Source organism: Trifolium pratense, linkage group LG4, assembly GCF_020283565.1.
Source record: "Trifolium pratense cultivar HEN17-A07 linkage group LG4, ARS_RC_1.1, whole genome shotgun sequence".
NCBI lineage: Eukaryota > Viridiplantae > Streptophyta > Magnoliopsida > Fabales > Fabaceae > Trifolium > Trifolium pratense.
The window spans coordinates 27,467,997-27,495,896 of record NC_060062.1 but is presented as its reverse complement, the minus strand read 5'-3'; the positions used below and the strand labels follow the sequence as shown (position 1 = coordinate 27,495,896).

The window sequence follows — 27,900 nt, the reverse complement described above, 5'->3', positions numbered from 1 at the left end:
ATGAATGGAGTGGAATGGAACACGATGGAACCCATTCCATCTCATACCATCCAATCTTCTAATTTTCTTTCCCCTCCAAATTGGGGTGTATGCAATGGAATGAATATTTATAAAATATATCCAAACAATGGAATGATATTTTTACTCCATTCCGCTCCGTTCCACTCTATTCCATTATGTTCCATTCCGCTCCATTCCATTTTGTACCACCAATCCAGGGCCGGTCCCGAGTATTTGGAGGCCCTGTTTGAAAATTATAAATAGATCTTTAATAATTTTTTTTTTATTTTTAAAAGTGATTCTCTATTTGAATCGTAAATAACATAAAAAATAGTTATCATAGTAAATAACATCTAAAAGCGACATATTTTAATCAATACATTAAAATACATCTTCAATCTAATATCATTATCAACTTACGGTTCCTTCAGAAAAAAAACTTTCTTAAAATGTTAGTTTCTTTTTGGCTTAACTATACATTTGGTCCCTTACGTTTATTTTAGGTTTCAATTTGGTCCCTTACGTTTAAAAAGTATCAATTTAGTCCCTTACGTTTATTTTATGTTTCAAGTTAGTCATTTCCGTCAATTTTGTCACATGTGGCAGTCAATTTGCATACGTGGATTGACACGTGGCACTTTGACACGCTGACACGTGTACTGTTCAAACGATGTTAGTGACAAAACTAACGGAAATGACTAACTTGAAACCTAAAATAAACGTATGGGACCAAATTGATACTTTTTAAACGTAAGGGACCAAATTGAAACCTAAAATAAACGTAAGGGACCAAATGTGTAGTTAAGCCTTTCTTTTTTTACGATTAACTGCAAGTTACTTATAAAATTAAGAGTGTGTCTATTAATTTTTTTTTTAGTACTAAAATATTTTTAGTAGTAACAAAGTCATTATTTTTTTTTACATATATAAATTTTTTAATAGACCGATATAAACAATTTGAGGCCCCTAAATATTTGAGGTCCTGTGCGGTGGCTCACTTTGCACACCCACCTGGCCGGCCCTTCACCAATCCAAACATAGCCTAAAAAAAATTGAATAAAAAAAGACATATATAGATATGGACTAAAGATAATATATGTAATGATTAAAAATATAATTAACCCTTCTACCAAAAAAAATAAAAAATATAATTAACCCAAAAGAAAAACAAATTTTGTTTCAAAGTTGAAACCCAAAAGTAAATTAACCATCCCAGTAAATTATTTCGTTACTTAAACTTAAACCATCCCGCGTTTGCCCTAATCCGTTACCGGCGTCCGTCACCGCCACAACTCGCCGTCTCAGGTTGTACTGCAAATTGTCATTCGGTAATTCTCGCCGCCTCTTCACGACACATGTAGGTCAAACCCTAACTTATGACCCCCCCTTCAATTTTCGTATCGATGCTTGAAAAATAACTAAAATTCAATTCTCCTATATTTCGGTTGATTTTTGCTTCAAAGTTCTATTTCTATTATCCATATTGTGATTTGTGGTTGTTGTAATTGATTTTTGGTTTTGATTATTATTTATTATTAGGTTACATGGAAGATTCAGAGCAACGAAAAAAACGGTTGAAAGAGATGCGATTGGAAGCTGATCTTGCTGAAGATTCTGGTGTTGAAGGTTCCGGTGTTCCCGGTTTTCTTTCAAATCCGTTGGCTGAAGCTCCTTCAACTGTTTTATCAACTGATGCTGCTCCAAGATTTAACTATTATACAGATCCAATGAATGCATTCTCTTCTGATAAGAGGAGTAGTGTTAATGTCCGGCCTGCGCCCGAGTATTTGCCTCCTCCTCCGAGTTTTGGTGGACCATCTATGGTGCAATTTTCATCGCCATATCCAGGTATCATTTGATGTGATGATGAATTAATATTAAGCATTGATAGATTAATATTATGCATTGATATAGATACCGATACAAGACACAACACACACTGACAGGTAGACACTGGTTGTAATTTTAGAAAATGGAAGTGATTGAATATTATCACTTGTGTTAGTGTCTTGTTGGTTTCTGACATTGACATTGTAGGACTGAACTAACTTAATACCCGCTTATTAGGCATTGATAACAGACACAACACTGACACGTAGACACTGGTTAAAATTTAAGAAAATGGAAGTGATTGAATGTAACCACTTGTGTTAGTGTCTTGGTGGTGTCTGACATTGACATTTGTTGGACACCAAAGACGCCTTTGATCTGAAACGTTGGTGCTACATAGATCCCCACATTATCAATATTCCAAAATGGTGCTTGAAATCGTAAAATGTTAATCAAGTTCGTTGAATTTGTAACTAAGTGAATAATGTTAGGGATGCATTTGATAACAAATACAGACAGAGAGATGAAAGTGATTAATATTTTGCAAATGTGGAGATTATTTTAATACAGGCTTACAATATATATATATAGTAACTTGAGTATTTACTCAACATTAAACTACTAAACCTAATTTATGCTGAAATTATTCATATTATGTCAATGCAGACTGGAATAATGACTTCACAGCCCTGCTTCCATTCTGTTTAGGGTACCCCTTCAAATATTTAGTTTGCTGAATAATATTTCCATTCCACATCAATAGACTACAAACTGCACTATTTTATAATTTGAATCAACCAAGGAGGAAGTATAGTCTAATAATCTTCCAGTGATTTTAATTTAACACCAGAGACTTCGTTGAATCAAAGTTTGAATATTAATATATTAAATAACTTTTTAAGGATTTAATTTGTGCGATCCCAACCTTGCACGGAACAAAAATACCTGCTTACTCTTTAACGTGTGGGAATTTTTTCCTGGCCTTTTTTTCTGTAAAAAATGGTTGAATTGAGGTCTGAATTGTTACTTTTGTGAGTTATTATTGTCTGGTTATGATCATTTGTATCTGGTGTTTCTCATAGGTACACTCTGACCACTATACAGATTTACATTTACTTTTTTCCTCTGACAATTTACATTGATTGATTTGAAATAACAGAATCAGAAAATCCACAGATGTCTCCCTTTCCCACACAAGCATTGCCAACAGCCTATAGAAACCCGGTTTGGAACGGACCTCGAGGCACTAACATTCCATTCCATCCACCAGGTGGTGGTGCTTATCCGAGTCCTAGGTTTGAATCACCAGGCAGTCCGTCATACAACTCTGCACCAGGCGGTCCTTCATACAACTCTGCACCAGGGGGTCCGTCATACAACTCTGCACCAGGGGGTCCGTCATACAACTCTGCACCAGGCGGTCCGTCATACAACTCTGCACCAGGCGGTCCGTCATACAACTCTGCACCAGGCATGAATCAATGGCGCAACCATAGTCCATATCCTAGTTCAGAATATAATCCAAATCATTCTCCAGCATTCAGAAACAGTCCCAACTCTAGTCAAGGGCGAGGAAGGGGCAGCTGGAACAACACTGGAAGTCCTGTACCAGGACGAGGTAGAGGACGAGGATCAAGTTCTCATGGTCGCAGGTACAACGAAAACACAAATTTTCGTCCAGAACAACTTTACAAGATGTCCATGGTTGAAGATCCGTGGAAGTCTTTGAAACCTATTATATGGTATTCAACGTATACACGTGAGAATTCGAAACCCTGGAATCCTTCAAAATCAACAAGTTCAAAAAGGGAGGGACCTCCTGCTGTTTTTACCAAGTCCAGTTCTTCTGGCCCAAGCCTTGCTGAATACTTGGCTTCGGCGTTCAATGAAGCTGCCAACACTGAAGAAAATGTATGATGACTGCTTTCAATGACTTGAACTCAGTTATGGATGATTTTTAGGAATGGGTTCAGGTTACTTACATGGATGATTAGTGCAGATACAAGGTTAGAAACTGTTAAAACTGTGTAACCTGAATACATTGCTGAATACTGAGTAACCATTCATTTTTAAATGCTTTGGCATAAGCGACGTACTGAACTTGAGAGACAGTAAGCATATGATGCACTCGATTGAGGTTCAAGGCTGGAAAATTGAATGGTTTTATGTATATTTTATTATAGAACTGTAATTGTTTACACTGCATGACTAGAACATTGTATTGAACGTCTTTGATATTATAGTCAAGTCCGTTAACGTTTTCTGCTACTCCAGGCACCCACTTTCAAGGCACTTTTTTTTTTCTCCTACTCACACCCCAAAAATATCTTCTTGCACTCCTAGAATGTGAGTGGTGCATTTATTGAAATTCACGAGACTTATAAAACAAAAATTTCACTCGGTGATTTTTTACCTTATTTTATAGAAATGTATTTTTTTATACATGACTTGAACGTTGAACCAATTTTTTAAATAAATTTTCCCTTTTTTTCTTTTTTTTTTTTGTACTAAATTTTCCCTTTTTTTCTATTGGGAAAGTCATTTATATTTAAGATGTTTTTTCCGTAGGCCTCCCATGTATCTTTTATATCTCCAAATATTTCAATTTTGTCCTTGCTAAAAACTTCGATTCGCAGAAACCGAAGTTTTTTCTAGTTCAAATTCAGGAAAAATTCGGTTAACAGAAATCGAATTTTTTTTTTCAAGGCAAAAAAAATTTGGTTCGTAGCAACCGAAGTTTTTATTGAAGGACAAAAAAATAAATTCCAGACAGGAAAAAGAACCATGGGGGCCTAAAGTGAAAACATCTATATTTAAAGTTATTAAAAAATTTAAAATTGTTAATGACTCCACATTTTAGCTCCTACTAAGCCCATGATTATGAGTTACCTATTTAGCTCCTACTAAGTGTCCATGATTATGAGTTACCTATTTTTTCATGTTTTCTCTTTAGGCCCCCGATGTTCTTTTATACCCAAAAAAATTCAATTTTGCCCTTGATAAAAACTTCAGTTCATAGAAATCAGAAGTTTTTTCTAGTTCAAATTCAGGAAAAATTCGGTTAACAGAAACCGAAGTTTTTATTGAAGAGCAAAAAAGTAAAATCTAGGGGGGAAAAGAACCATGAGGCCTAAAGAGAAAACATCTATTTTTTCGCTAAGATTATATTGAAATAATATTTTTATGGCTCCTAATTATGAGTCTCATTCTGTCCAAAAAAAGTAAATTGAGTCTCGCGGTAGAAAATTGCTCTTTAAGCTTCTGAGTTGTTCTCAAGCACCCTAAATTTTTTTTTTTTTTTGAAGAAGCTAAAATGAGATATATTAACAAACAGCCTTCTCAGCACAAGGTGTGCCAAAGTAGACTACAAAAGATTACATAGTAAAGGACTAGTCACAAAAAGAAAGCCAATCAAATCATACAAGGCCCAAACATAGTAAAGGACTAGACCACCATCTATGGTAGTTTGAGACTAAAGTAAAATTCTTCGTCTTCAACCACCGATACGAAAAAAGTTTGATCTTGTCCAACATCTGATGCAAGTTACTAGATGAGCCTCTGAACATTCTATGGTTTCCTTCTGTCCACACTACCCAAACACTAGCCAACCAAATAAGCTGCAAAAAAGACCGACGCGCTCTAGATCCACTAGCTGAAGAAGTAAACTGAACAAAGTGATCCCGAATAAAAGTAGAAACTGCCGGAGAAATGTCAATCCAAGTGCAAACTAGAGTCCAAAGGGAGCCAGATGTACTACATGAGATGAACAAGTGTTGTGCTGATTCGGCCTCCCCACATCCAGATACACAAAAGTGAGCTGCAGGAGATAAGATGCCTCGAGTAACCAGATTTGTCTTCGTGGGTAATCTGTCACGCAAAAGCCGCCAAGCCAATACGGAGACCTTTAAAGGAACCTGAGGATGCCAAATGAGGTTCTCCGCATCATCCATAGTAACCAAGTCAATAGAAGTCAAAAACTGATATGCTCCCCGGACAGTGTAGCCTGTATCGGGGTCTAACCTCCACTGCCACCTATCTGGAGATTGTGCCTGCAATGAAATGTTAGATAATAAAATCTGACACTCTCTCAACAACTCCTCCTCCCACCCCCTCAACGACCTCCGCCACACCCATGCCTCCCCAACAAACCCCCACCCTAAGGAGAACATCTCAGCGACCGTACACTGTTTGGTCTCAGCCAAAGCAAGCAGACGCCCGAACCGCTCACGCAAAGGAGTCTCTCCCAACCAGGGATCAATCCAAAAAAGAGTATCGGATCCATCCCCCACCCTCTTAACCACATGATCCCCAAACCAACTACCTCATGACCCCTCACCACCCTCCCTAATAATCGCTATCTCTCGCCACCACACCGACCCGTGCCTCCCTCCATCTCGCAATCTCCCTCCCTCCACCCCATACCGAGCTGTCAGCACTCGAAACCACATCCCTTCTCTATCCACCAACATCCTCCAACACCATTTACCTAAAAGAGCCAAATTAAACTTCCTCAACTGCCTGACCCCCAAGCCACCATACTCCTTACACAAACAAATGGTTTTCCAGTTAACCCAAGCAATTTTCCTAAAGTCCTCACAACCCCCCCCCCCCCCCAAAAAAAAATTAATTAAAATAGATTCAATAGAGGAAATAATACCTGAGGGAGTTTTGAAGAAGGATAGAGCATAGACAGGTAGAGAGGTCAAGACAGATTTCAAAAGAACCATACGACCACCAAAAGAAAGAAAACGACTCTTCCACCTAGATAATCGATTCTTTAAACAAGCCAACACCGGTTCCCAGAAAACTAGACGCCTCGAATCGCTCCCAATAGGAAGACCCAGATAAAGAAAAGGAGTCTTTCCCACCCTACAACATAGAGCCGACGCTGCCTCGTCTAACCAGGAATCAGGAATATTAACCCCAACAAGCATACTTTTGTGAAAATTAACTTTTAGGCCAGACAAAGACTCAAACAGCACCAGAACAGCCCTCAAAGCCCTAACATTAGCCCAACTCTTTTCCCCCAGAAGTAGAGTATCATCAGCAAACTGAAGGTGCGACACCGAGAGAGAATCTGACACCCCAACTCTAAACCCCGTAAACAAATTACGCCTTACCATTGCCTCCATCAACACATTATGACCTTCGGCAGCCAACAAAAAAAGAATAGGAGATAATGGATCTCCTTGTCTAAGACCCCGCTCCAAAGGGAATTCAGCAGTTGGACTACCATTGACAAGGACAGATGCCGTAGCTGTACCCACACACTCCTTAATCCACTTCCGCCAAAGGGTTGGAAACGACATTCTCTCCATAACCTTGTCCAGATACCCCCAATCCACCGAATCATAGGCTTTCTCAAAATCCACCTTGAAAAGCATAAGTTCTTTTTTAGACTTTCGAGCCTCATCCACGACCTCATTAGCAATAAGAATTCCATCCAAGATCTGGCTATTCTTAACAAACGCCGTTTGAGATTCCGAAATCACACTACCAATAACAAAACGCAGCCTATTCGCTAAAACCTTCGCCAAAATTTTATAAAGACTCCCAACAAGCGAAATTGGCCGAAAATCATTTAGTCGCTGGGGACTATCAATCTTGGGAATAAGAGCGATGAAAGTAGAATTAATACCCTTCGCCAACTTTCCATTTCGGTGGAAATCAGAGATGAAACACATGACATCACCGCGAAGCTCAGCCCAAAAATCTTTTATGAAGCTGAAATTTATCCCGTCAGGCCCTGGACTTTTATAACTGTCACAGTCCCATACAGCTGACTTCACCTCAGTCTCCGTAAAAGGTTTGGTGAGGCTACTACCCTCAACATAGGTCAACCTCTTAAACTGAAGATTATCCACCCTAGGTCTCTCCTTTGTAGAAGACTTGAAGTGAGACGCAAAATGCGAAAACACAGCTTGCCGAATAGGAGCCACATCCTCAAGAGATGCCCCTTCCACATGAATCACAGAAATAGCATTCTGTCGGCTACAGCTTGCCAAAACCGAATGAAACTACTTTGAGTTTGCATCACCTTCCTTGAGCCACAGGGAGCGAGACTGTTGCCAGCTAATGCTAGCTTGCAAACGCGACAGCGAATGGAGATCCGCAGTGACCCCATGAAGCTCTGCTAACTCTTCTCCAGACAAGTCCACCTCCTCCCCCCTCTGGTCAAGCAACGACAACTGATCTTTCAAAGTTTCAATACGACTAGGCACGTTCTGAACATGCATCTTATGCCAATCTTTCAGAGCCGCATTCATCATCTTAAGCTTTTCCTTTAGCACATACCCTCCCCAATCCTCGACCTGAAACGTATTCCACTTCTCTCTCACAAACAGATTATAACCAGGAACATCTTTCCAACACTTAAGCATCCTTGAAGGACGGGGACCCCAATCTTTATCATTTGTAGAGAGAACCAAAGGGCAATGATCAGACAACCCTCGCATCTTAGCCTCCTGATTACAATTAGGCCAAGTCAGGCACCACTCCTTAGAGAGAAGGAACCTGTCCAACCGACTCATCGATAGACCATCCCCTCTAAACCAAGTAAACTTACGCCCACTCAATGGAAGGTCAACGAGATTGTTATTGTCAATAAAATGACTAAAAGGAATGTGGTCCGAACTACGTTGACTCCCCCTAGAAGAGCGACGTTCCTCCACTTGTTTAATAGCATTAAAATCCCCACAAACACACACCCTATCCCTTCCCAACGCTTGTATCCGCACCGAAAGAGAGTCCCACAGCTCTTGCTTTGCGCCATCATCACAAGGCGCATAAACGTTCGCCAACATGAACTCTTCTCCAGACTGAATAAATCTACCACGACACCATAAGACATGTTCGCAGCTCTTAGTCGACCAAATATCCACCTGAGAGGAATCCCAAACCGTTAGCAGCCCCCCCCCCCCCCCCCCCCCCCCCCCCCCCCCCCCGAAGCCTCTACCGAAGGACCATAGGAGAATGCATGGGGAGAACTACCCCATAAAGACGAGCTAAGAAAAGCATCGCAAGACTGTAGCTTAGTCTCCTGGATACAAAGAATAAAAGGTTTCAGGTCCCTCACCAACTTGCGAACCTCCTTCCTCTTCTGCAACCCACCCAACCCTCTAACATTCCAAGAAATAATCTTCATTAGACACACTCTCCCCCTCGCACACACACCACAGACCTAGCACTCCGCCTCCTTCCGTGCTCCCTTCCCCTGCTGCAAGCTTGAAAGCCCCCTTCTTGCCACTGCCTGCCCTAGAAAGAACACTAAACAAATTCACATTATCACCCTGAAACTTGACCCCGATTGTCTTCCCTATCCCCCAAATATCATCCACTTTGTATCTTAAGATCCGAAAAAGACTGTTTTCGGAACATAAGTTCCGAAATGTAAAAAAACAAAAAATTAAATTAAGATCATATAAACCAAAACGTAAAAAGAAAAAGAAAAAAAAGGATCATAAATATTAATAGTGTTCAATGCATAATTATCCGTTTTCCTCATGCACAATTGGTGAATTAATTTCTTTATCATTGCCTTGAGTGTATATTTGATACCTCTTGTAATTATTCAATTATTATCAATATAAAATTATAATTACTTTATATTAGATACCACATACACACTCTCTTTTCACCTAAGAGTACTTAAATGAGATGGTGCGGGTCTCTTCTAACTTAACCAAGGTCCCAGGTTCGAAGTTCGATCCCTGACTTGGACATGCAGCAGTGTTAAAACTCTTAGGAAGAGTTTGCCATCCATTTAGGTCCCGCAAGGTTCGAGAAATTAGTCTCTGCAGTTCCGCGCAAAAAATACCCGATTTATACCAAAAAAAGATACCACTCTCTTCAATGCCCTTTTCTGCAGCCTCATTGATGATACTTGTTGCTTTTTTCATTTTCGTCCAAACAAATATCCATTGTATGTATAAAAAAAAAATATTCAATGCAAATATCAATCGTTAGTTGGTTCAGTGATGGTTGACGTCAAACTTGGTAGAAAGAATCATGGTTCGATTCCCCATGATTTCGACCACAAATTTGAAGGAAAAAATGATTTGACGAGGGTTTTGAAAGTAAAATTACATTAGAATGTATTTGTTACAACGTAAAACAAAATAATTTCAAACATTAGATAAGAATATGATACAGACCCAACCAAATTCTACTTTGGGTGCACAACTTTCCATTGTGGCAGAACAAGCTGCCACTTAGCTGCGCCCACCTTCAACATTGGCATCACAAGACATCCCAATTGCGCCCACCTTCAACATTGACATCACAAGACAGCCAATTTATGTTTGGAAAAGTGACATTTGAGTTGCTCAATTATTCATAACGTTTTCAATTTGACCAAAAAAGTCCTTCATTGATTATCTCAATGACCAATGTCATATCATGGCCACACCAGGACAATTAAAGTTGACCACTTAACAAGATGACGGAATTGGATTAGGTGCATTCGAATTTTTAGTGCAGTTACTTGATAGCCGTCCGATCACGATCGGACGGTTTAAATAAATACAGTAAAAAAATACAGTTGTTAAATCATGATCGTCCGATGACACAATTTGACCAAAGACAATAAAATTTGATCGCTGGCCAATTCATTAGTTAAGTAGTGACGATATTCGCTAGACAAGTAGGGGATGGTGGTTTTCCCAAAACTTAGACACCATGTTTGCACCAATAACTAGTTGAACCCAAAATTGTTTGAGAACGAGTCAATTTTTCTTCAGATTTTAGAAAGTAAATCATAGACACCACTTTTATTCTACTTCAGGATATTTTTTTCTCGATAGTTGACACCAAGATTTATGATCTATGTCTATGACGCTTCAGCGCAGAGATATATATATATATATTTTATTTACTATTTCTGATCGCCACCACCATAGTTTTACTAGATTTCTGAACGTGTTCTTTGTTAATTAAATCAAATTTATATGATTTAATAAATCAGGTGAGTCTCACCAAATTGCACTCTCTAATTAGTGGAACAAACTTCATATTTAAAAGACCATACATGATACATGATTTCTATCTAATAATAAAGAATGCCATAAAAAGTGTTAGAATGCATGTTGCTAAGATTTCTTTAAAAGACCATAAACTAGTCCACCCCATCACTAGTCAGAGGAACAATTGAAAAATCTGATCCATGTACTGACCCTACAATTCCTACAAAGTGAAAATAACTTTAAATATCCAATGCCAATTATCATCAAAAAATGAAAATATGCAGTGCCATTTAGGTTCAGTGGACTCAAACCAAGAACAAAATATTTAATGAAGATCCCCTAAGATTTTTGGTCGCAACAAATTTCGTCGGTGAAAGTGTGTATTAGCTGGTCTGCTAAGCTTGCAGGGTCATCAATCAATGCATCGATAAAAGCACTAACCACCCTTCTCTCTTGCTGATTAGCCTTGAGACTGAACCATGTTAGAAACTTCACTCTGAAGATTTCGTCTATGTGCCCTTGATGCTCTAACCATTTGACTACCCTCACAGAATACTCGTAATCATTTTCTTTCACGCGCTTTCTAGAATTCAAACCAGTAAGTTGTCTCATTTCATTGGATTTAGAAGGTGTGGCAGGTGGAGCTGCTGCAAAACTTTTATATGAAAAAGGTTCTATCGTTGGGGACTTGGTGAGGAACTCTTCAAACCTTTCCCTGATAGTTGAATGGTTTTGCGTACATGTGTTAAAAGATGAATGGGTTGCAATATGTCGAATAATTTTTGAAGGTGGTTGACAAGGCGTCACCCATTTAGCTTCTGCTGCACCCAAAATCCCTGTGCTGCTGAAAATAGAAGCTTTGCAAGAGTACTCGGTTGAAGGTGTGAGGTTTTCTAACTTGAATCTTTTCTCGGGCCTCAAAACAATGAAAGTGGGTTGTTCTGGATAGTCCGTTGTTGATTTTCCGTGCCAAAGCCTGCAGCCTAGAAAGTTCTTTAAAAGTTTGTCTTTGTATTCAAGCACAATGACCACTGAGGTAGGAAGACACTCTTCAAAATGTAAAGAGCATGCTGCCAAAGTAAAGTGACAAGAAAAGCCAAATTAGTATAGGTTAGTAGAAATGCAAAATCATCTAATACATGAATATATTATAAAATCAGTGCTGTTTTCTGCCGATGATGTTCAACCAGTTTACTTCTATATCCTCCCACATGATGATAATACAATTCTAAAATATACAGATAAATATAGAAAGAATGCAATCTCATTTATCTCGATGATTATCTATGAAGCGCTTACACAAACACAGACACCAGATACAATATTGACACAACACCAGTAGTCATTTGAAGAAATAGAAGTGGTTAAATGTAATTACACGTGTAGGTTTACAACACTGACACATGTCGGACACTAAACATGCCTTCAATATAAATTTTCGGTGCTATATAGATATAGATGATTATGTCTACCATGATCATGGGATGAGACTTGGAGGTGTAATCCATTTAAATGTCCATACTTGCTGTACACACTAATGGAAGGAAAGGTAAATTGTTTAGTTCTTCATTGCCTCATCTGAAAGTCTAGTACTTTGAAACTAATAAAATGCATATAATGCTATTCTGGACTAAAAAATTTCAAGAATGAACAACAATCAAGGCTCTTTAAACTTTGACTACTGTAGTAAAGTGAAAATAACATGAAAATCCAGAGCATTTCTGGTTCTTCCTGACAATTCAAAGCTCAATCAGCTGATTCATACAAAAAATTAAAAGCTTACTTGGTGCTTCTTTCTTTTCTGCAGAACTAGAAAAGTGTTCAGAAAACTTCAAATCAAAACATTCAATTGCAGTAGAACACAACTTCTGAACCTCAGCACCACATGAGAGTCTGCTAACAATTCCACGCGTCATCCTAGCATATACATGATCCAGAGGTCCCACTTCATTCTCCAGTAATTTGAGAGCAGTTTCTACAATCTTCTGCACTTCCTTGTAGACTTTTGTTCCTATGAGAATTCTGTGGGCCAAGGATATTCGCAAAGAGAGTATGTCAACTCTTCTTGCTTCTTTGGCAACCAATAATTGCTTTCTCCACGTCCTATAAAATCCAAATATTCATTCAAATAATTGATATTTTACACATGGTTCCTTAAACAGATGAAGAGCAACCAATATGAACAAATAAGTTTTCCCAATAACATATGAACATATAATAAGTAATTAATGGGATTTATGTGTGTACATGTGCATGCAGCTAGCTATGTATATTTTACTTTTGTTTGGGTGTGTATAAAATAGTGTGTAAACTACTTACGTCATTAAGTCATTAATTTTTCGACAAGAAACACAATAGAAGCTTCCGTCCAAGGTTTTACCGCAACTTCCCTTCAAAATGCAAGACATTTGATTACTCAAAGCACATTGCAAATGGCATGACATTCCACATGACCCTTCATTGGGATTATCAGAGGTGCAGGTCAACCACAAACTAGGATCCTTGTTATCATCGTAACAACGACATATACAACAAGAACATCTCTTACAAAACGAATGTTCTGGATTCAGCGTAGCTTTGCATGCAACATTCTGACACACTAAGGTCTTCATTGTATCCTCATTAGTGTTCTGTAATTGAACATTATGTAAATCAGAAGACGGAGGTCCCTTTTTCCGTTTAGATCCTATGGAACTTTTGGCAGGAGAATGAGCAAGAGCATTTTGTTCAACGTGCAGGTTGGATTTCTTAGAAACTAACTTCAGAAGATATTCTATCATCTGATCCTTAGTATATCCCGTGTACTTCCTTTCTTTGCCTAATTCAGCACAGATTAATTCTAGGAGTTCCCGGCGAGTAAATGCTTGAAGTATATTTGGGGCATCTTTGGATTGACGAGCAACCTCATGGACAAGTCTTTGCTTGTCTTGGATATTCAGCACACCACACATTGCAGGGTCAACTAGAAAACCTGTATTGAAATATTAACAGCATTATTAGATTGATATTGTCTCATAATTGACAATAAATGAAGTTAAACATGACTATATGGGAAATCTTTTAACAAATTTATGAAAATCTATGATGTGCGCGATTGTCCTTAATAGCAAATTTGAACATTGTGTTTACCATCTGCCTAAATTATCTACTATGTATAAATTGGAGACAATTTTACCCAAAAAAGCAATGACAACAAAATCTGTTAAATGTTTATCATTGTATGTGAAAAACCTAGGTTAGGAAAGAAAAGCATTAATTAATAATAATTTAAATCAGCGGTGTCAGCCTGCCAAAAAAATGCCTTACAGATATGACGTTGCAGCCTATTACAAAAATATGGCAGATATAACAGGTGTTGCAGCCGATGACAGCTGGCACAGAATCCACCATGCCATAACCCCATGGCAACAATTTGACAACACAGATCAATTTTTTAAGAAATTGAAGGTGTGGCGCAAAGGCAGAACCAATTATTCCAATTAGGTTGGCACCAAAGGCAGAACCAATCACATGCAGCATCCCCAAATATTATTAAAAAACAGAAGAGGAGAAAAACAAATAAAATCCATAGGGGGGCAAACCAATAACAATAGTCTGTTAAAAACTACAAACCCCTCACTAATCACTATGCCATCCTGAATATCTTTGTTTTAACTTTAAGAAAATCTCCATCATATTAACTTCTAAGACAATTTGATCCATTGCAGTTACAATGCACATAGCAGGGCAAAGCCAGTTGGTATAGAATTTTACAATCTATTCCTCACAAAGAAGGATATGAAAAAAACAGGATTCACAGATCAATAATTGTTCTGGACTGGGACTAAGGCTGGCCCAATGTCGAGCACGACCCAATCCGCTAGGACGTTGAGGACGGCCCAAAAAAGCATGACATAATCCGCTTAGGGCAAAACAGGCATGTGAACCACGTGCTCCTCAGCCGAGGACACGCCATCGTCCAAGCCTATCCGTTATCCATGATCAGCGGAACGGTTTGACCCAGGATGATGAGGCATCCACAGACCAACCAACCACTCGGGAAACCGGAATGTTCAATTACTTTAAATCAAAATTGATTGATTTGCCTCAATCAACCTCAGTTAGTAACTTTGCATTGAATTGAAAAATTCACATGAAATTTTACATTAAACATGCTCTTAGTGTAATCAAACTCATTTGTAAGCAAATAAATTTTACAAAATCAAATTTATTCCGAATCACAAACGCTCACCCAAACACAAACGTAATTAAACATGTCTCAAACCCCAAAGTAGCACTCGCTAGCGCGATAATGCCGAGTACAAATTTTTCTATAACATTACTTATTTTCCAACCCTACCAACAATACTGTACTATGTCTAATCCGTCTAGACCCAACACAACCTGTTCAAGGACTTGTCTCTAAGATACTAAATGTGAACACCGCTCTCAACGGAGAATCAAAGCTTGATTTGCAACAACATTGTGAGAACCTAACCCCTTTCAAATGAATCAATCATACATACATACATACTAGTGACTATGGTATAAGAATCACATCCTTGCAATATATGAATGAAAAAATAAAATAAAAAAAATATGGACTTAAGTAGGCACTTTCCACTTTGATGGCATTGAGCAATTATTTTCCTCGATATCTGGTATCCGGTCCAATAACCGACTAATCTGAGGGACATCAATTCCACCGTTGATGACATTGAGCAATTGTTACAATACAACAATGGAACAATTATAATAATGGATAAAAAGATCAAGGCTCACCCTAACTCTATTATTATATATATAAAAAATAGGAGACTCTATATTTCCTATTTCTTATATATTAATAAAAAGAAATACATATATTTTTTAGTTGGAAAATAATAACAGAAAATTTAGTATATAACCCACATTGTTTGCGAAGAGGAAAAGAGGGACAATAGATGAGAGAGAAAAGGAATCGGAAAAAGTTGAAGGTGGTGGTATTAAAGAGAAGTAGGAAAAAAAAAGCGTAAATCGAAGAGAGAGAGAGAGATAGAGAGAGAGAGAGAGAGAGAGAGAGAGAGAGAGAGAAACCTGAGTTGGTTGCAGTGAAGAAGCTTATCTTGTTTTGTTGTTCGTTCATGATTCTTGTTGTTGTTGTTGTTCGCGTTCCGGAACCACAACAACACAGTTTTATCTGAGAATCTGTAGCATTACACTACTAAGTATTGTGTGTGTGTCTGTGTGTGAGAGAGAGAGAGAGAGTAGAGTGTCATGTAATTTGAGCATTCAGTGTCATGATGAGTGATGTGTTTGGCATAAATTAATTTTTTTTTCCCTACAAATGGAAACACCCAAAGCATATTAATAATAAATTATTATTTTTAGCATTGTGACCACAATTTTATGATAAGAATTTTGGCTTCCAACTCTGACTTTGTACTTCCTTTGTTCCAATATATAAATAAATAATTTTTTATTTTTTATTTTTATTTATCAAAGTTAATTAAAAAGTAAAAAATTGTTTATATATATAAGATTGAAGGAGTATATTTTACGGGTATTTGGATTAGTTTATTTTTTAGTTTATTTAAATAATTTATATAAATAAATAAATTTTATATATTATTTATAATTTTTTTTGCTAATGTCAAGTTTCGAACCAAATACCTCTAGGTTACAAAGTGACTTATCAATTAAGGGACTACCTGAGAAACAGACAATATTGTTTATAAGTTTGTTAAGGTGTTTTGTGAAATAATAGTTTATGAAGATATAATTTTTGCTAATGAGAACTTATGAATTAACATAAATTTATTTTCATAAGCTATTTTTCATGCTAAAAAATAAGTTAATTCAAATGGAAAACCTTGGGTCGGTGCATTGATATTTGTTTGAGACCTAAGAGTGTGCTCCTCTTAAGGTCTGAGGTTCGATTCTCTCTGGTGCCAATTTAGGTGGCTAATTTAGCTTCTTAAAAAAAAAAGTTAATTCAAACGGACCTTAATGTCTTACCAATTAACTTAATGTTCTATTTCATAAAACACCGGATAATTAAACGTTAGCTTATAAAAGATGGGTTTATAGCGAATAAATTAATTGACTAAATTTGTAGTGATTTGTAAAATTAACGATCGGGTTATTTTATTAATATGAAATGACATGGATGATATATGTTTTAATTAATATTTATATTTTTTTATTGACAGGATTAAAATTGGAAGAAAAATATCAATCGTTAGTTGGTTCATTGGTTGATGTTGAACTTGGTAGGAGGACCACCGTTCGATTCCCGCAACTGCGATCGGAAAGGGGCTGAAACCACTTGATGTCAAAATTGACCACCGAACCAAATTAGGCGTTCCAGTGGACCGAATACCGATGGTGAAAACAAAACAAACAAAAAAATTGAAAGAAAAATAATAAGCTATAAGGTAGTAAAACTATGCAATAAGCTTGTGAGAAAAAAATGTTACCAAAATTATTTTTTTCAATATGAATCTCTATAATATACATTACAAGATTCCTACAAAGTTCTCTCATGCATTCTCAATAAAAATTGTTTATGTGACATTCAATATAAAACTTCTCTAATTTTATTTATTTTTTGGTAAAAACTCTGATATTATATTTTTCTTTTGCAGAAACTCTAATATTATATTTTAATATTTCAATTAGGGAAATTCTATGGTACACATTGAAATTTTCAATGTACTACCGGTACATTAGATCATTAACTTACTAGTTAATGAATATTTTTTTGAAAAAAAATCATTTTCCTATCATTTAAAATATTATAATAACTAAATACTATTTATCAAAATTGTAAAAAAAAAAAAATTTGAACTATTTATCATTCATAATAGTCATTATTGAATTTTTTTTAATGAAAAAATGTAAAAAAGTTAAGTATAATGCTTATAAAATATTGAACTTGTGTTTTTCTTAAGAAATTATCATTTCTAAAATACAATAATCGATAAATAATTTTTCGATTTATAAAATACTCGTTAATTTATTAATTAATTGATTTAATGTACCACCACATTAAAAAATTTCATATGTACTGTATGGAACAAATAATTATACATTTATGTGCAAGTTAAATGATAAGCATGAATATCAATTGTGGGTTTACATTATAGGATAGAAACTTGTTATTTTTCTTTTTTTTTAGAAACTCTAATTTTTTTTTTTTTTTGCAGAAACTATAAAATTATATTTTAATATTATTGCTTAGGTGGCATGATGACCAATTGTAGATTTACATGTATAGCAGCACACACGTGTGATGTTCAAGGGTAGTGTGCAGTGCCGGTTCTGAGATTTTTCTTTCAAAAGATAATAAAAATGGACCCCTAATAATTTTTTTTTCTTTCAAAAGAACACAATTTATTTAAATTGTAAATAGTATCAACAACATAAAAAATAGTCATAACTAACATAAAGAAAATGTCATTTCACATTGTTGAAATTGAATCGATAAATATAAAATTAAGCGATATATCATTAAAAATGAACTGATAATTTTTTTAAAAATATAATCTTTTATTTAAAATGTAAACATCAATAATGTAAAAAAATAATCATTTTCAAATCAATAATAACAAAATACACCTTAAAGCTAATATCATTAAAAATTGATAGTGTTTTTAATAAAATTGCAACTTAATATTAGAAATTAATTCTTTATTTTCAAAGAAATAATAAAATGTAGTTTTTTAAAAAATAAAAATAGTGAAGTTGTTTATAAAAATGTAGCGTATGAAGTGTTCATTATAAATATAAATGGGCTTGTACCAAAAAAAATATAAATGGGTTAAAGTAAAATAAAAAAAAAAAAAAAAACAAAATTACTACTGGAGGTGGGAGTTGAACTCACAACCTCTGGATACTAAGATTTTAAAACAGGCACACCAACCACCGGAGCAAGAACCATTTCATGTCATGACTTTGCATCAAATATACTTGAGTAGTATTTTACATTATGGGCTTGAAAAAAAAAAATTGAGGCCCCCAAAATTTGGAGGCCCTGAGCTCGGGCCCTGCTTGCCCTGGCCCAAAACCGGCCCTGGTAGTGTGTGATTCTCCATTTATAAAACGGTGTATCCCTTATGACACATCCCAAGTTGTTGTTGGAAAAATATGACATAGAATTATTTCATTAATATAAATTAAAGAAATATTTGTACAAATATATATGATACATAATAAAATAAAAATATAGAACAAGAAGAACTTATCGATTTGATGATTGAGGCGTGCAATGCACTGGGCTTAAGAGTATTTCGTCGCCACAGGTAAGTTACCTGGTGCAGTTGGTCTCATAGCTAATATATCCTCCAGGATACAACAGTCACTTTTTGCTAGCACTGCACGTGAATTAGCAATGTCTCATAAAACTACTTTTTGGATGCTCAAGGGAACTTAGTTTATACTCCCTCCGGTCCTTTTTTATAAGGAACACTTTGAAAAAATCACACAGACCAATGAAACACATTTAACATAGTTATTTTCATTTAATACTCTTATAAATTTAAATTTATTCCATGTATACCCTTATTTAATTACTCTTTATTCAACTAACTTACTTATTTTTAAATTCTCTCTCATAATAAATAAGGGCATAAGTGAAATTGAACATTTAAAACATTTGAAAATTGGTCAAAGTTTCTTATAAAAAGGACCAAATTTTTTGCCCTAAGTGTTCCTTATAAAAAGGACCGGAGGGAGTATTACTTATCATATATGTTTGCATAGCTTATATCATTTCTTCTTCACTCTTTCGGTCTCACCTCTTCTCTCTATATCTCCCCTTCTCAAACCCACGTAAATCAATATAAATACTCATAGTCCCTTAAACTGATCAAGCCATTGGTCATGTTATTAAGTAAACCATAAAATCTGTTTATTAGAAATAAAAGGCAACGTTACTAAATTAAAAGGCATTAACCGAAAATCCACCCTTTTAATTACGAATGATAACTTGGTTCAAAGGAATTTAATAATAATTAACATACATAATAATATAAAATAATGTTTAAAATAAATTAAGATATAAAATATCCTACAGTTGTCACCTTAGAATGTATAAACACTAATAAAGTGTGTTCTTTAAAATGTGGAACTTCTCCAGCTTTTTTCAATTCACATTTCAATATTTGTAAGGCCACAATCCTTGGGTGTTTATTCTTTCATTTTCCAACCAAGTTTGTTCAACTTTCACACATTAATGGTGCTCATGTTCCAACAACTTCTCAAGTGAAGGATAGTATATATTGGGCTGATTTTTGTCTTGGAGAAGATAATTGATATGGTGATGATAATCGATTCTCAATGGAATGAATGCAACTTAAAAGCATTTAAAGGCAGCTTCGTACTTGACATTTTATTGAGGTATGTTATTTGAACAATAATTTTGGTACAACTTTTAGGACAATTTTCTTTTCTCTTATTCTTATTGGACAATAACAATAGAGAGAAAAAGGAAGAGATAGAGAGAATAAGAATGCGGGTGGCTTGGGTTTTAAAAGCATTGAAGCTTTTAAGTATGCAATGCTTGAAAAACAAGCTTGGAAGTTGTTATCAGATCCAAGCAATTTAATCACAAAATTATTCAAAGCTAAATATTTTCCTAAAAGTGATTTTCTTGATTCGAGCATTGGGCATAATCCTAGCTATGTTTGGCGAAGCATTTGGAGTGCTAAATTTATTGTTCGTGGCGGATATAAGTGGAGTATTGGTACTGGTAACCATATCCCGGTTTGGAATCATAAATGGAGCTTGGATGGTGATATTTTTACACGACCGATACATATGAATCATGTGATGGACACTATGAGAGTCTCAGATTTGTTGATGTCTGATTCAAAGATGTGGAATTTGCCTCTTATTTGCTCCTTGTTTGATGATAGTAGTGCAAGGAAAATTTTGAAAACTCCTCTGTTAGACTCAGTTCCAGTCGACAAAGTTATTTGGAGATTAGAAAAGGATGGGCACTATTCAGTTAAGAGTGCATATCGTTATTGCAATGACGAGGCCATTGATACTACACATCTGAAGGTTCCAGGTCAGTGGCATTATATCTGGAAAGCAACGGCTCCACCAAAAATTAAGAACTTTATTTGGCGGTTATGTCGTAATTGCATTCCGACTAGATTTCGACTGAACCAAAAGGGTGTTAATTGTCCTGGTAATTGTGTTCATTGTGATGATGAGCTTGAAGATAATATTCATCTATTTTTCTTATGCAATAATGCAAAGAATATATGGCAAAAGCTTGGATGAAAAGATGTTATTCAACAACACTTGCAGGCTAACAATCATATAGCAGAGATCATCTTTTCTCTTTTGCAGGTGTTTAACTCAGAGCATTCAACGTTGTTCATGGTGACATTATGGAGCATTTGGCAACAAAGAAACAATAGGGTGTGGGGGAATAAAATTGAACCAACTCATGTAGTTTGTGACAGAACCACCAACTTATTATTGGACTGGAGAAATGCACAACAATACAAGCAACGGAACTGTATGCAGCAACAACAAGTAACTGAAACTCGTTGGCAAAAGCCGCATACAGGGCGGTACAAGTGTAACATAGATGCTTCGTTCTCTGTTCGGCAGAATAAAGTTGGAATAAGAATGTGTATACGAGATGATCAAGGACAATTTGTTCTAGCCAAAACTGAATGGATGTCACCCATCACAGATACTGATATTGGTGAAGCTCTTGGTTTGCTTAGCGCTCTGAAATGGATTCATGATTTGCAGCTAGAAAATGTGGACTTTGAACTAGACTCCAAGAATGTTGTTACAAGCTTTCATAGTAAGCACAATAATGTGTCTGAGCTTGGTGATGTTATTAGAGATTGTGTTCGTTTGCACAAAACTTATTTTAGAAACTCTAGTGTTGAGTTTATTAGGAGACAAGCCAATGAGGATGCTCATGCTCTAGCAAGGGTGGCCACTTCTATAGCTAGTTTCCACCTTTTCATTGATATACCCACTTGTATTGTTAACATTCTAAATAATGAAATGCTATAAACTTTTTACCGTCAAAAAAAAAAAAGAATGTAATGTGAGTATGAGAGAAAAAATTGTCAAATGTTGATAAAAAATTGTTGTACAAATATCATTTCTCCATTTTATTAGCCCTAGGCCAAACATTAAAAAAAATAAAATTATTTAACAGTTTTTTTTTTCTTTAGCTACCAAATAAATATTTTTAATCAACATCTTAAATTGAAAGTATTAAAAATGGAAATTGAAAATTGGAGTAGAATTTTCTATGGATTAGAATTCAGAACTAGAGAATAGAATTAAATTCTCGGGAGAATATTGGGTCCCTGAAACTATCAATTTCTGCAAATCAAATTTTTCTACGAGGGTAAAATTAGAATATTGGGAGGTATATAAAAGAATCACGGGAGATTGAGAGAGAAAACATCCTATAAGATTACGTTCTAGAAGTCATTTATTGACTATTCCTTTCCTTGCATTCAGTACTATCTTTTTGTTATTGTACTTTTTGCTACATAATATACCCTATGTAAGGAATGAATGAAATAAGCAAAATTTTATCCAAATTCTCTATTTCTTAATCTTCTCAGGAGGGTCCTAGTCCTCGAATTATAGGTTTACCTTTCCCTTCCTAAAAGAAATTCTTGACAATGAGGACATAACAATAGCAGTAGAGAGGTGGACCGTCGAGGTGGTGCTGCAGCAAAGAGGTGAGTCGTTAAGGAAGATGTGCGACAATTTCAGCGTTGAAGAAAACATTTTAACATGTGTCTTTTTTTTATTATTACTAGCGGGCCAGGCAAGCGCGTTCCGCGCCTGTATGTGTCTAACTTATGTAAAAAAAAAATATATATGTCTTATGTTATTGTGAGTTTGTTAATAAAAAAAATTTGTTGCTACTAAAAAAATAAAGGGTATTGTTGGTATTATTGTTAAATGTTATTTCAAATTATAGTAAAGGGCAAAATGGACCAAAAAAAGTCAGTCAAAACTCCCCTATCCCCTTTATATATTGTTATAGATTAAAAAAAATTTAAAATTAATAATTCTCAAACTTTTATGTCAGACATCAACAAAGCATGCATACAAGATAAGTGAATCAATACATATTAACTAGAGGATACAGACTTAATATGATTTTTTAAATAAAGATAAAATATTTTTAGACGTTTATTATAAATATTTTTTTTACCGGAAGATTATAAAATATAATATAGCATGACTACTCAATATTTAATTAATGAGAATTGAAATTTAGTAAGAATGATTTATTTTTTTTATTTTGACTCTCTGGCTCTCGGTGGAAAGGCAAGCCCTCTCCCAAATAATCCAGAGTTCGATCGGAGGTAAGAAAAGCTTGACCAATAATTATTTTCACTAAGAATCGAACTTGAGTTCTACCGAATAATTCGTCCTAGAGGAAGCTCATTAACCATATAATAAAATAATCTATAAAAAGAAAAAATTTGACCGATTAAAAATTGGTTAACCATACATGGAAGATAGTAGTTATAATTTATAAAGCGTTAAATGTTGTCATACAAGACTCTCTTTTTTTTTTTTAAAAAAAAAAACAATTTCTTTCTAATCAATAGTGTCGATTAATTTATATTTTACTGAAAAATCAATAGTGTCGATTATATATAAAAAATAAAAATCAATAGTATATTTTTTTATCTTATGAAAATCAGTATTTTTTTTGTTGATATATATAATTGGAAAATCTATCTATTAATTCACTAACATATTCATAGATGAAATGAAATCTCAAATAATATTAGAATTATATTCTTTTTTTTTTAGAATTATATTCCACCCAAAACATAATCAGTTAAATATCTTCCAAATTATTAATTAACAAAACAATAAAAATTCCAAATACATTGTACCCAAAAAAAAAAAAATCCAAATACAGTGACTTTCTCTCCAAACAAATACCATTAATAGTAGAATTATATTCCACCAAAATATCTTCTCTAAATCATTAATTAACAAAACAATATAAATTCCAAATACAATGACTTTCTCTCTCCAAACAAATACCAAAAGCCAGCGTAGCAATAGCTTAGTAAGTTGTTACCGTCAATTTCCCCTTTTCCCGATCAAAAAATTCACAAATTCCATTAAATTAAAAATGGAGAGAAAACATTCTTCTAACAACAACACCTTCAAAAAGACTTTGCAAATAACACAAGAGGGCAAAAATCAAAACAAGAACAAGTCTTCTTTCACTGAGCAAGACTCTCTTGTTCTCTTACAAAAGTATCTCTCTCTCTTTCTCGTTCATTTTTTCTTCACAATTTTGCGCGTTTTGGTGCTTGTAATGTTATTTTTTATGATGTATTGTAGGTACGATGCAAGCACATTGTTGAAGTTATTGCAAGAAGTGGCGAGTCATGATCGTTGGAAGATTAATTGGAACGAGATGGTGAAAAAAACTTCGACCGGTATTTCGAGTGCGAAAGAGTATCAAATGTTGTGGCGTCATTTGGCCTATGGTCATTCCTTGATTGATGCTGATTTTGAAGATGATGATCTACCTTTGGTTAGTATTATGCTTCTTATTGTAGTATTATTACTTCTTTGTTTACCAATTTTCAAACTTTATTTTTTTAATGCTTTCACCCATCTCCGTCAATTTAATCTGGTTGGGGAGGTCAAAGCAATTGCGGGCGAGTGGGGGTTACTATTGTCCTTTATTTTAGATGAGATATAGTGTTTAATGGAGATCACACAAAATAGTTTTATAACTATATCACACAAAATTCTGGATTTGCAACGGACATTAAAAAAAAATAAGTGTAAAATCTTTGTTTTTTTAAGAAAAAAAATGAATGTAACATGTTATTTAAGGTTCTTATAAAAAATCAATCGTCAGTTGATTTAGTAGTGATTTAGTAGAAAAGACCACATGTGGTAAAAGCCGAAAAAGACGTTCTTATAATAAATAATTGTCTCTTGAATTTAGTTCAGTTGACAGAGATATTAGGAGCCAGGGTTTGAACCCACTTATTCACTTTTTAAGATAAATTTTTTAGCCTGACAAAAAAAAAAAAACTTGCCATCCAAGTTTCCTAAAAAAACTAAAACTTGTCATTCAAGCAAGAATAAAGACTGGAATCAATTTCATTGAAGATACACGTTTCAAGCCTAATTTTTTGTGTACACGTTTCAACACCACAATTTTTATTTTCCATATTTAAAACGTTTAGAAATTCGGTTCAGTATTTTGTGAAGAAAAAAAAACGGTTCAATGGATTTTTACTATTTTTTTTAATTGATATTTTGACTATAGATTACTGAGTGTGTGCTGATTTCAAAATAAGAAATCTTTTTGAGATACATACAATCCTAACAGTAGATTTTATAAAGATGGTGAATATTTTTTTACACGAAATTTAATCGTAGATGTAAATATAAGTAGTTGAAGAAGAGTTAATGACTTACATTTTTATGTTTAGTGGAATAATAAAATTGTCCAAAATCATGTAGAAATGTTGAGAATATTAGGTTGGACGTCATGACCAGAGTCATTTCGTCCATTGACAAAAAAAAAAAAAAGAAGAAGAATTATTGAAAAAATATATACCATTCACCGTATTTGTGTTTAAAACCACAATTCTGGAAGGTCTCTAAATTTGGTTTAACGGTGGGGAGTTTGAATAGTAGTCATAAAATTCTAAATTCAATTCTCATTTACTCTATTTTCAGAAGAAAAACAAAAAGAAAGCACAACTCTGGTCAATCAGTTATGCTAGCTAATGCAGTACAGTAGCTTCATTGTCATTTTAATTTGACCTATTATTTATTTAAATAAATTATGCATTGAATTTGTATTGTACTTTGTACTTTTGAATCTTGGTTACAGGATGATGATAGTGACTTGGAATGTGAAAAGGAAACATTACCATCCATTCCCAAACAAACTGCTTTGCAAGCTGCAGCATGTGTCCAGGTTGGTACATAATAATATAATTGAATTTTAGTACATTATTAAATTTTATCTAAAGGTTTGTTGAATAATGTCTACTTATATTATAGCAGCATGTTTATTTTTCTTAAACTGTTTATTGAATAGGTAATGATATCTTCTGTTCCAATGAGTGAATGTAATCCAACTAGCGCAACAATTGAAGCTCCTTTGACTATAAATGTTCCAACACCATCATCACATGCTTCATGTAGTACAAGTTCACAACCATTTAATAATTTGATACAAAAGCCAAACATTGTTTTTCCAGTTATTGTTGAGAGACAAACAAGGTTAAATAATGTATCTTCAACAACTAAATATGTACAAAATAATGGATTAGTTGGTCACAATGTTACATCAAATATTCAAAGGAAAAGAAAAGGATGGACAAAGGAAGAGGATATGCAATTACAAGCTGCTGTTGAGAAATGGGGTGAAGGGAATTGGGCAGATATTGCTGGAAGAGATGACTTTACTATTGATAAAACTGCTGCACAGTTGTCTAAGGTGACTTTTCTACTCTACTAATTTGTTAAAGGAGAATGTTAACATGTGCACCAAAGGCACATGTTAAGGAGATAAATGTGGTAAATATTAAATGTTAAGTTTGTGAATTCAACTTTTTAAACATTAAATATTTTGTATCATTAATTGTTATATTTCCTTTTTAGGTAGCTTAACATGTGCCCTTGGTGCACATGTTAACATGACCCTTTGTTAAAAATAGAGTGACGGGCCGGAGTATTTGAATTATATTCAAATTTATTTTGGCTATAATTTTTTTTTTTTTTTTGAAAACCTGGTATTCGGCCTTATGACTGACTAATTCAATGAGGCCAATCCTACCACCCATTTGCGGGGGGTCCAATTTAAAGTCAGAGTTTTTTTTTCCCCTCTGTATGGATTTAACCCACCGAAATTGACATCGGAGGGAATCAAACCTGAGAGCTTGAGAGTATTTTGGCTATAGTTATCAAATGATGAATTGTTTTGGTTAAGTTCGAGACAATTAGAATCATCTAAGTTTGATCTCAGGTCAAATTAGGTTTTAGTCATATTCTACCCTACCACTCAGATCGACTTTCATATTATCCAAGCTTATTTTTGTTATAAATCAAATAATTAAGACAAAATAAATAAATTAACTACTAATATGTGCATTTGTATATATGTTTTATCTTATTATTGTTAGTTATATACATTTTAATGGTACTTATTGTCATGATTTAATTTATCCAAATTTTGGTTGCAGAGGTGGAGAATTTTACGAAATAAAGTTGGTGGCAATAATTGAGAAAGCATTTCATTAAGCTAATAACTACTGTCGAAGAACTTATAACAACTGATCAATGAATATTAGTCACTAGATAAGCAAGTCAAAAAGTTAAATGGTCCTTTAGTAAATTATCTGCATGAATCTCTAGTATCTTGTAATAATTTTTAATATAAGGATATATTTTTAATATAAAACCACCTAAACTAATAGTTCAGTGTAATTATTTATAACCTTTGTTTAGTTTCAGTTGATGATGAACATATCTCTCTGGAAATGCTTTGCTATTTTGTCTAACTCCAACATTTTGTTTCAAGTCAAACATGTGTTGCTATTGTGTTTGTTTCAAGTCAAACATTTTAATGTAAGGATTGGTAAATTACAAAGAATAAAAAAAAGAGAAAATTAACCGTAAGAAAAATGAGAGAAAACATGAAGAAAAATTGGAAAGGATTCAAATTCTTATTTGGTTTACTCAAACATGTAAGATAGTCCTTTTTTGTTATTGATGTTTCTATAAATTTGTCTCCTATCCCAAATTTTTAAGGTTCAATTAAGTTTTTATATTTAACTTAACTCATCATTAAAAAATGATTTGTAAAAAAAAAAAAAATCACTCTTTACATATTTATTCATTCTCTCCTTTCTATGTGACATTTTTTATACGTGGATATAAACGATGATAACCCGGGCGATAAACTTCAATACCATATTAAAATTTTATATTAAACATAATAATTCACTAGAAACTAGTGAATACATTAACAACTCTATGAATAAGTTCAAAGTAGTAGCATTGACTTCGTTGAAGAGAGGGGACAATTGTGTTAGGATTTTTTCCACAGGAAAAGAGAAGCTTCGCAACTGAGATGAAGAAGTCGATT

The 27,900-nt window shown here is 34.5% G+C and overlaps 5 protein-coding genes across 8 annotated transcripts in view; 3 read left to right on the top strand and 2 right to left on the bottom strand.

The window, feature by feature from the left end:
• The window catches only part of LOC123920131 (pentatricopeptide repeat-containing protein At3g25210, mitochondrial-like), an 82,534-nt gene that overhangs the window by 36,066 nt on the left and 18,568 nt on the right, over positions 1 to 27,900 (bottom strand). The window lies entirely within an intron of this gene.
• LOC123920134 (protein SICKLE) lies at positions 1,176 to 4,098 on the top strand. 3 transcript variants are annotated; one of them, XM_045972289.1, is made up of 3 exons: positions 1,176 to 1,328; positions 1,540 to 1,848; positions 2,990 to 4,098. In XM_045972289.1, exons 2-3 carry the CDS (start codon positions 1,545 to 1,547, stop codon positions 3,745 to 3,747), a joined length of 1,062 nt encoding a protein of 353 aa, XP_045828245.1. In that variant the 5' UTR covers positions 1,176 to 1,328; positions 1,540 to 1,544; the 3' UTR covers positions 3,748 to 4,098. The 3 variants fall into 3 exon arrangements, with proteins under 3 accessions (XP_045828245.1, XP_045828242.1, XP_045828244.1); XM_045972286.1 differs by having other exon boundaries at positions 1,177 to 1,357; XM_045972288.1 differs by having other exon boundaries at positions 1,177 to 1,361.
• On the bottom strand, positions 10,821 to 16,184 carry LOC123920130 (VIN3-like protein 1). 2 transcript variants are annotated; one of them, XM_045972280.1, is made up of 4 exons: positions 15,846 to 16,184; positions 13,110 to 13,761; positions 12,574 to 12,893; positions 10,821 to 11,860 (listed from the first exon to the last, which is right to left on the bottom strand). In XM_045972280.1, the coding sequence occupies exons 1-4, from the start codon at positions 15,892 to 15,894 to the stop codon at positions 11,130 to 11,132; spliced, it is 1,752 nt and encodes a 583-aa protein (XP_045828236.1). In that variant the 5' UTR covers positions 15,895 to 16,184; the 3' UTR covers positions 10,821 to 11,129. The 2 variants fall into 2 exon arrangements, with proteins under 2 accessions (XP_045828236.1, XP_045828235.1); XM_045972279.1 differs by lacking the exon at positions 15,846 to 16,184 and adding an exon at positions 15,391 to 15,812.
• LOC123922392 lies at positions 20,065 to 21,794 on the top strand. The gene is made up of 3 exons (XM_045975113.1): positions 20,065 to 20,127; positions 20,229 to 20,951; positions 21,108 to 21,794. Exons 1-3 carry the CDS (start codon positions 20,065 to 20,067, stop codon positions 21,792 to 21,794), a joined length of 1,473 nt encoding a protein of 490 aa, XP_045831069.1.
• LOC123920135 lies at positions 23,775 to 27,268 on the top strand. The gene is made up of 5 exons (XM_045972290.1): positions 23,775 to 24,032; positions 24,120 to 24,315; positions 25,639 to 25,725; positions 25,849 to 26,250; positions 26,996 to 27,268. Exons 1-5 carry the CDS (start codon positions 23,788 to 23,790, stop codon positions 27,035 to 27,037), a joined length of 972 nt encoding a protein of 323 aa, XP_045828246.1. The 5' UTR covers positions 23,775 to 23,787; the 3' UTR covers positions 27,038 to 27,268.

Excerpts from the sequence above, each read along its gene's own strand:
- LOC123920134 (XM_045972289.1), top strand. The coding sequence starts at position 1,545 with ATGGAAGATTCAGAGCAACGAAAAAAACGGTTGAAAGAGATGCGATTG. Across the intron at positions 1,849-2,989 it reads ATTTTCATCGCCATATCCAG|AATCAGAAAATCCACAGATG; the intron begins GTATCATTTGAT and ends TTGAAATAACAG.
- LOC123920135 (XM_045972290.1), top strand. The coding sequence starts at position 23,788 with ATGACTTTCTCTCTCCAAACAAATACCAAAAGCCAGCGTAGCAATAGC. Across the intron at positions 24,316-25,638 it reads AAGATGATGATCTACCTTTG|GATGATGATAGTGACTTGGA; the intron begins GTTAGTATTATG and ends TCTTGGTTACAG. Across the intron at positions 26,251-26,995 it reads CTGCTGCACAGTTGTCTAAG|AGGTGGAGAATTTTACGAAA; the intron begins GTGACTTTTCTA and ends TTTTGGTTGCAG.
- LOC123920130 (XM_045972279.1), bottom strand. The coding sequence starts at position 15,487 with ATGTCATCAACGGTGGAATTGATGTCCCTCAGATTAGTCGGTTATTGG. Across the intron at positions 13,762-15,390 it reads TGCTCAATGCCATCAAAGTG|GTTTTCTAGTTGACCCTGCA; the intron begins GAAAGTGCCTAC and ends ATTTCAATACAG. Across the intron at positions 11,861-12,573 it reads AGAAAAGAAAGAAGCACCAA|CATGCTCTTTACATTTTGAA; the intron begins GTAAGCTTTTAA and ends TTACTTTGGCAG.
- LOC123922392 (XM_045975113.1), top strand. The coding sequence starts at position 20,065 with ATGGTGATGATAATCGATTCTCAATGGAATGAATGCAACTTAAAAGCA. Across the intron at positions 20,128-20,228 it reads AAGCATTTAAAGGCAGCTTC|AGAGAAAAAGGAAGAGATAG; the intron begins GTACTTGACATT and ends CAATAACAATAG. Across the intron at positions 20,952-21,107 it reads TTAATTGTCCTGGTAATTGT|GTGTTTAACTCAGAGCATTC; the intron begins GTTCATTGTGAT and ends TCTCTTTTGCAG.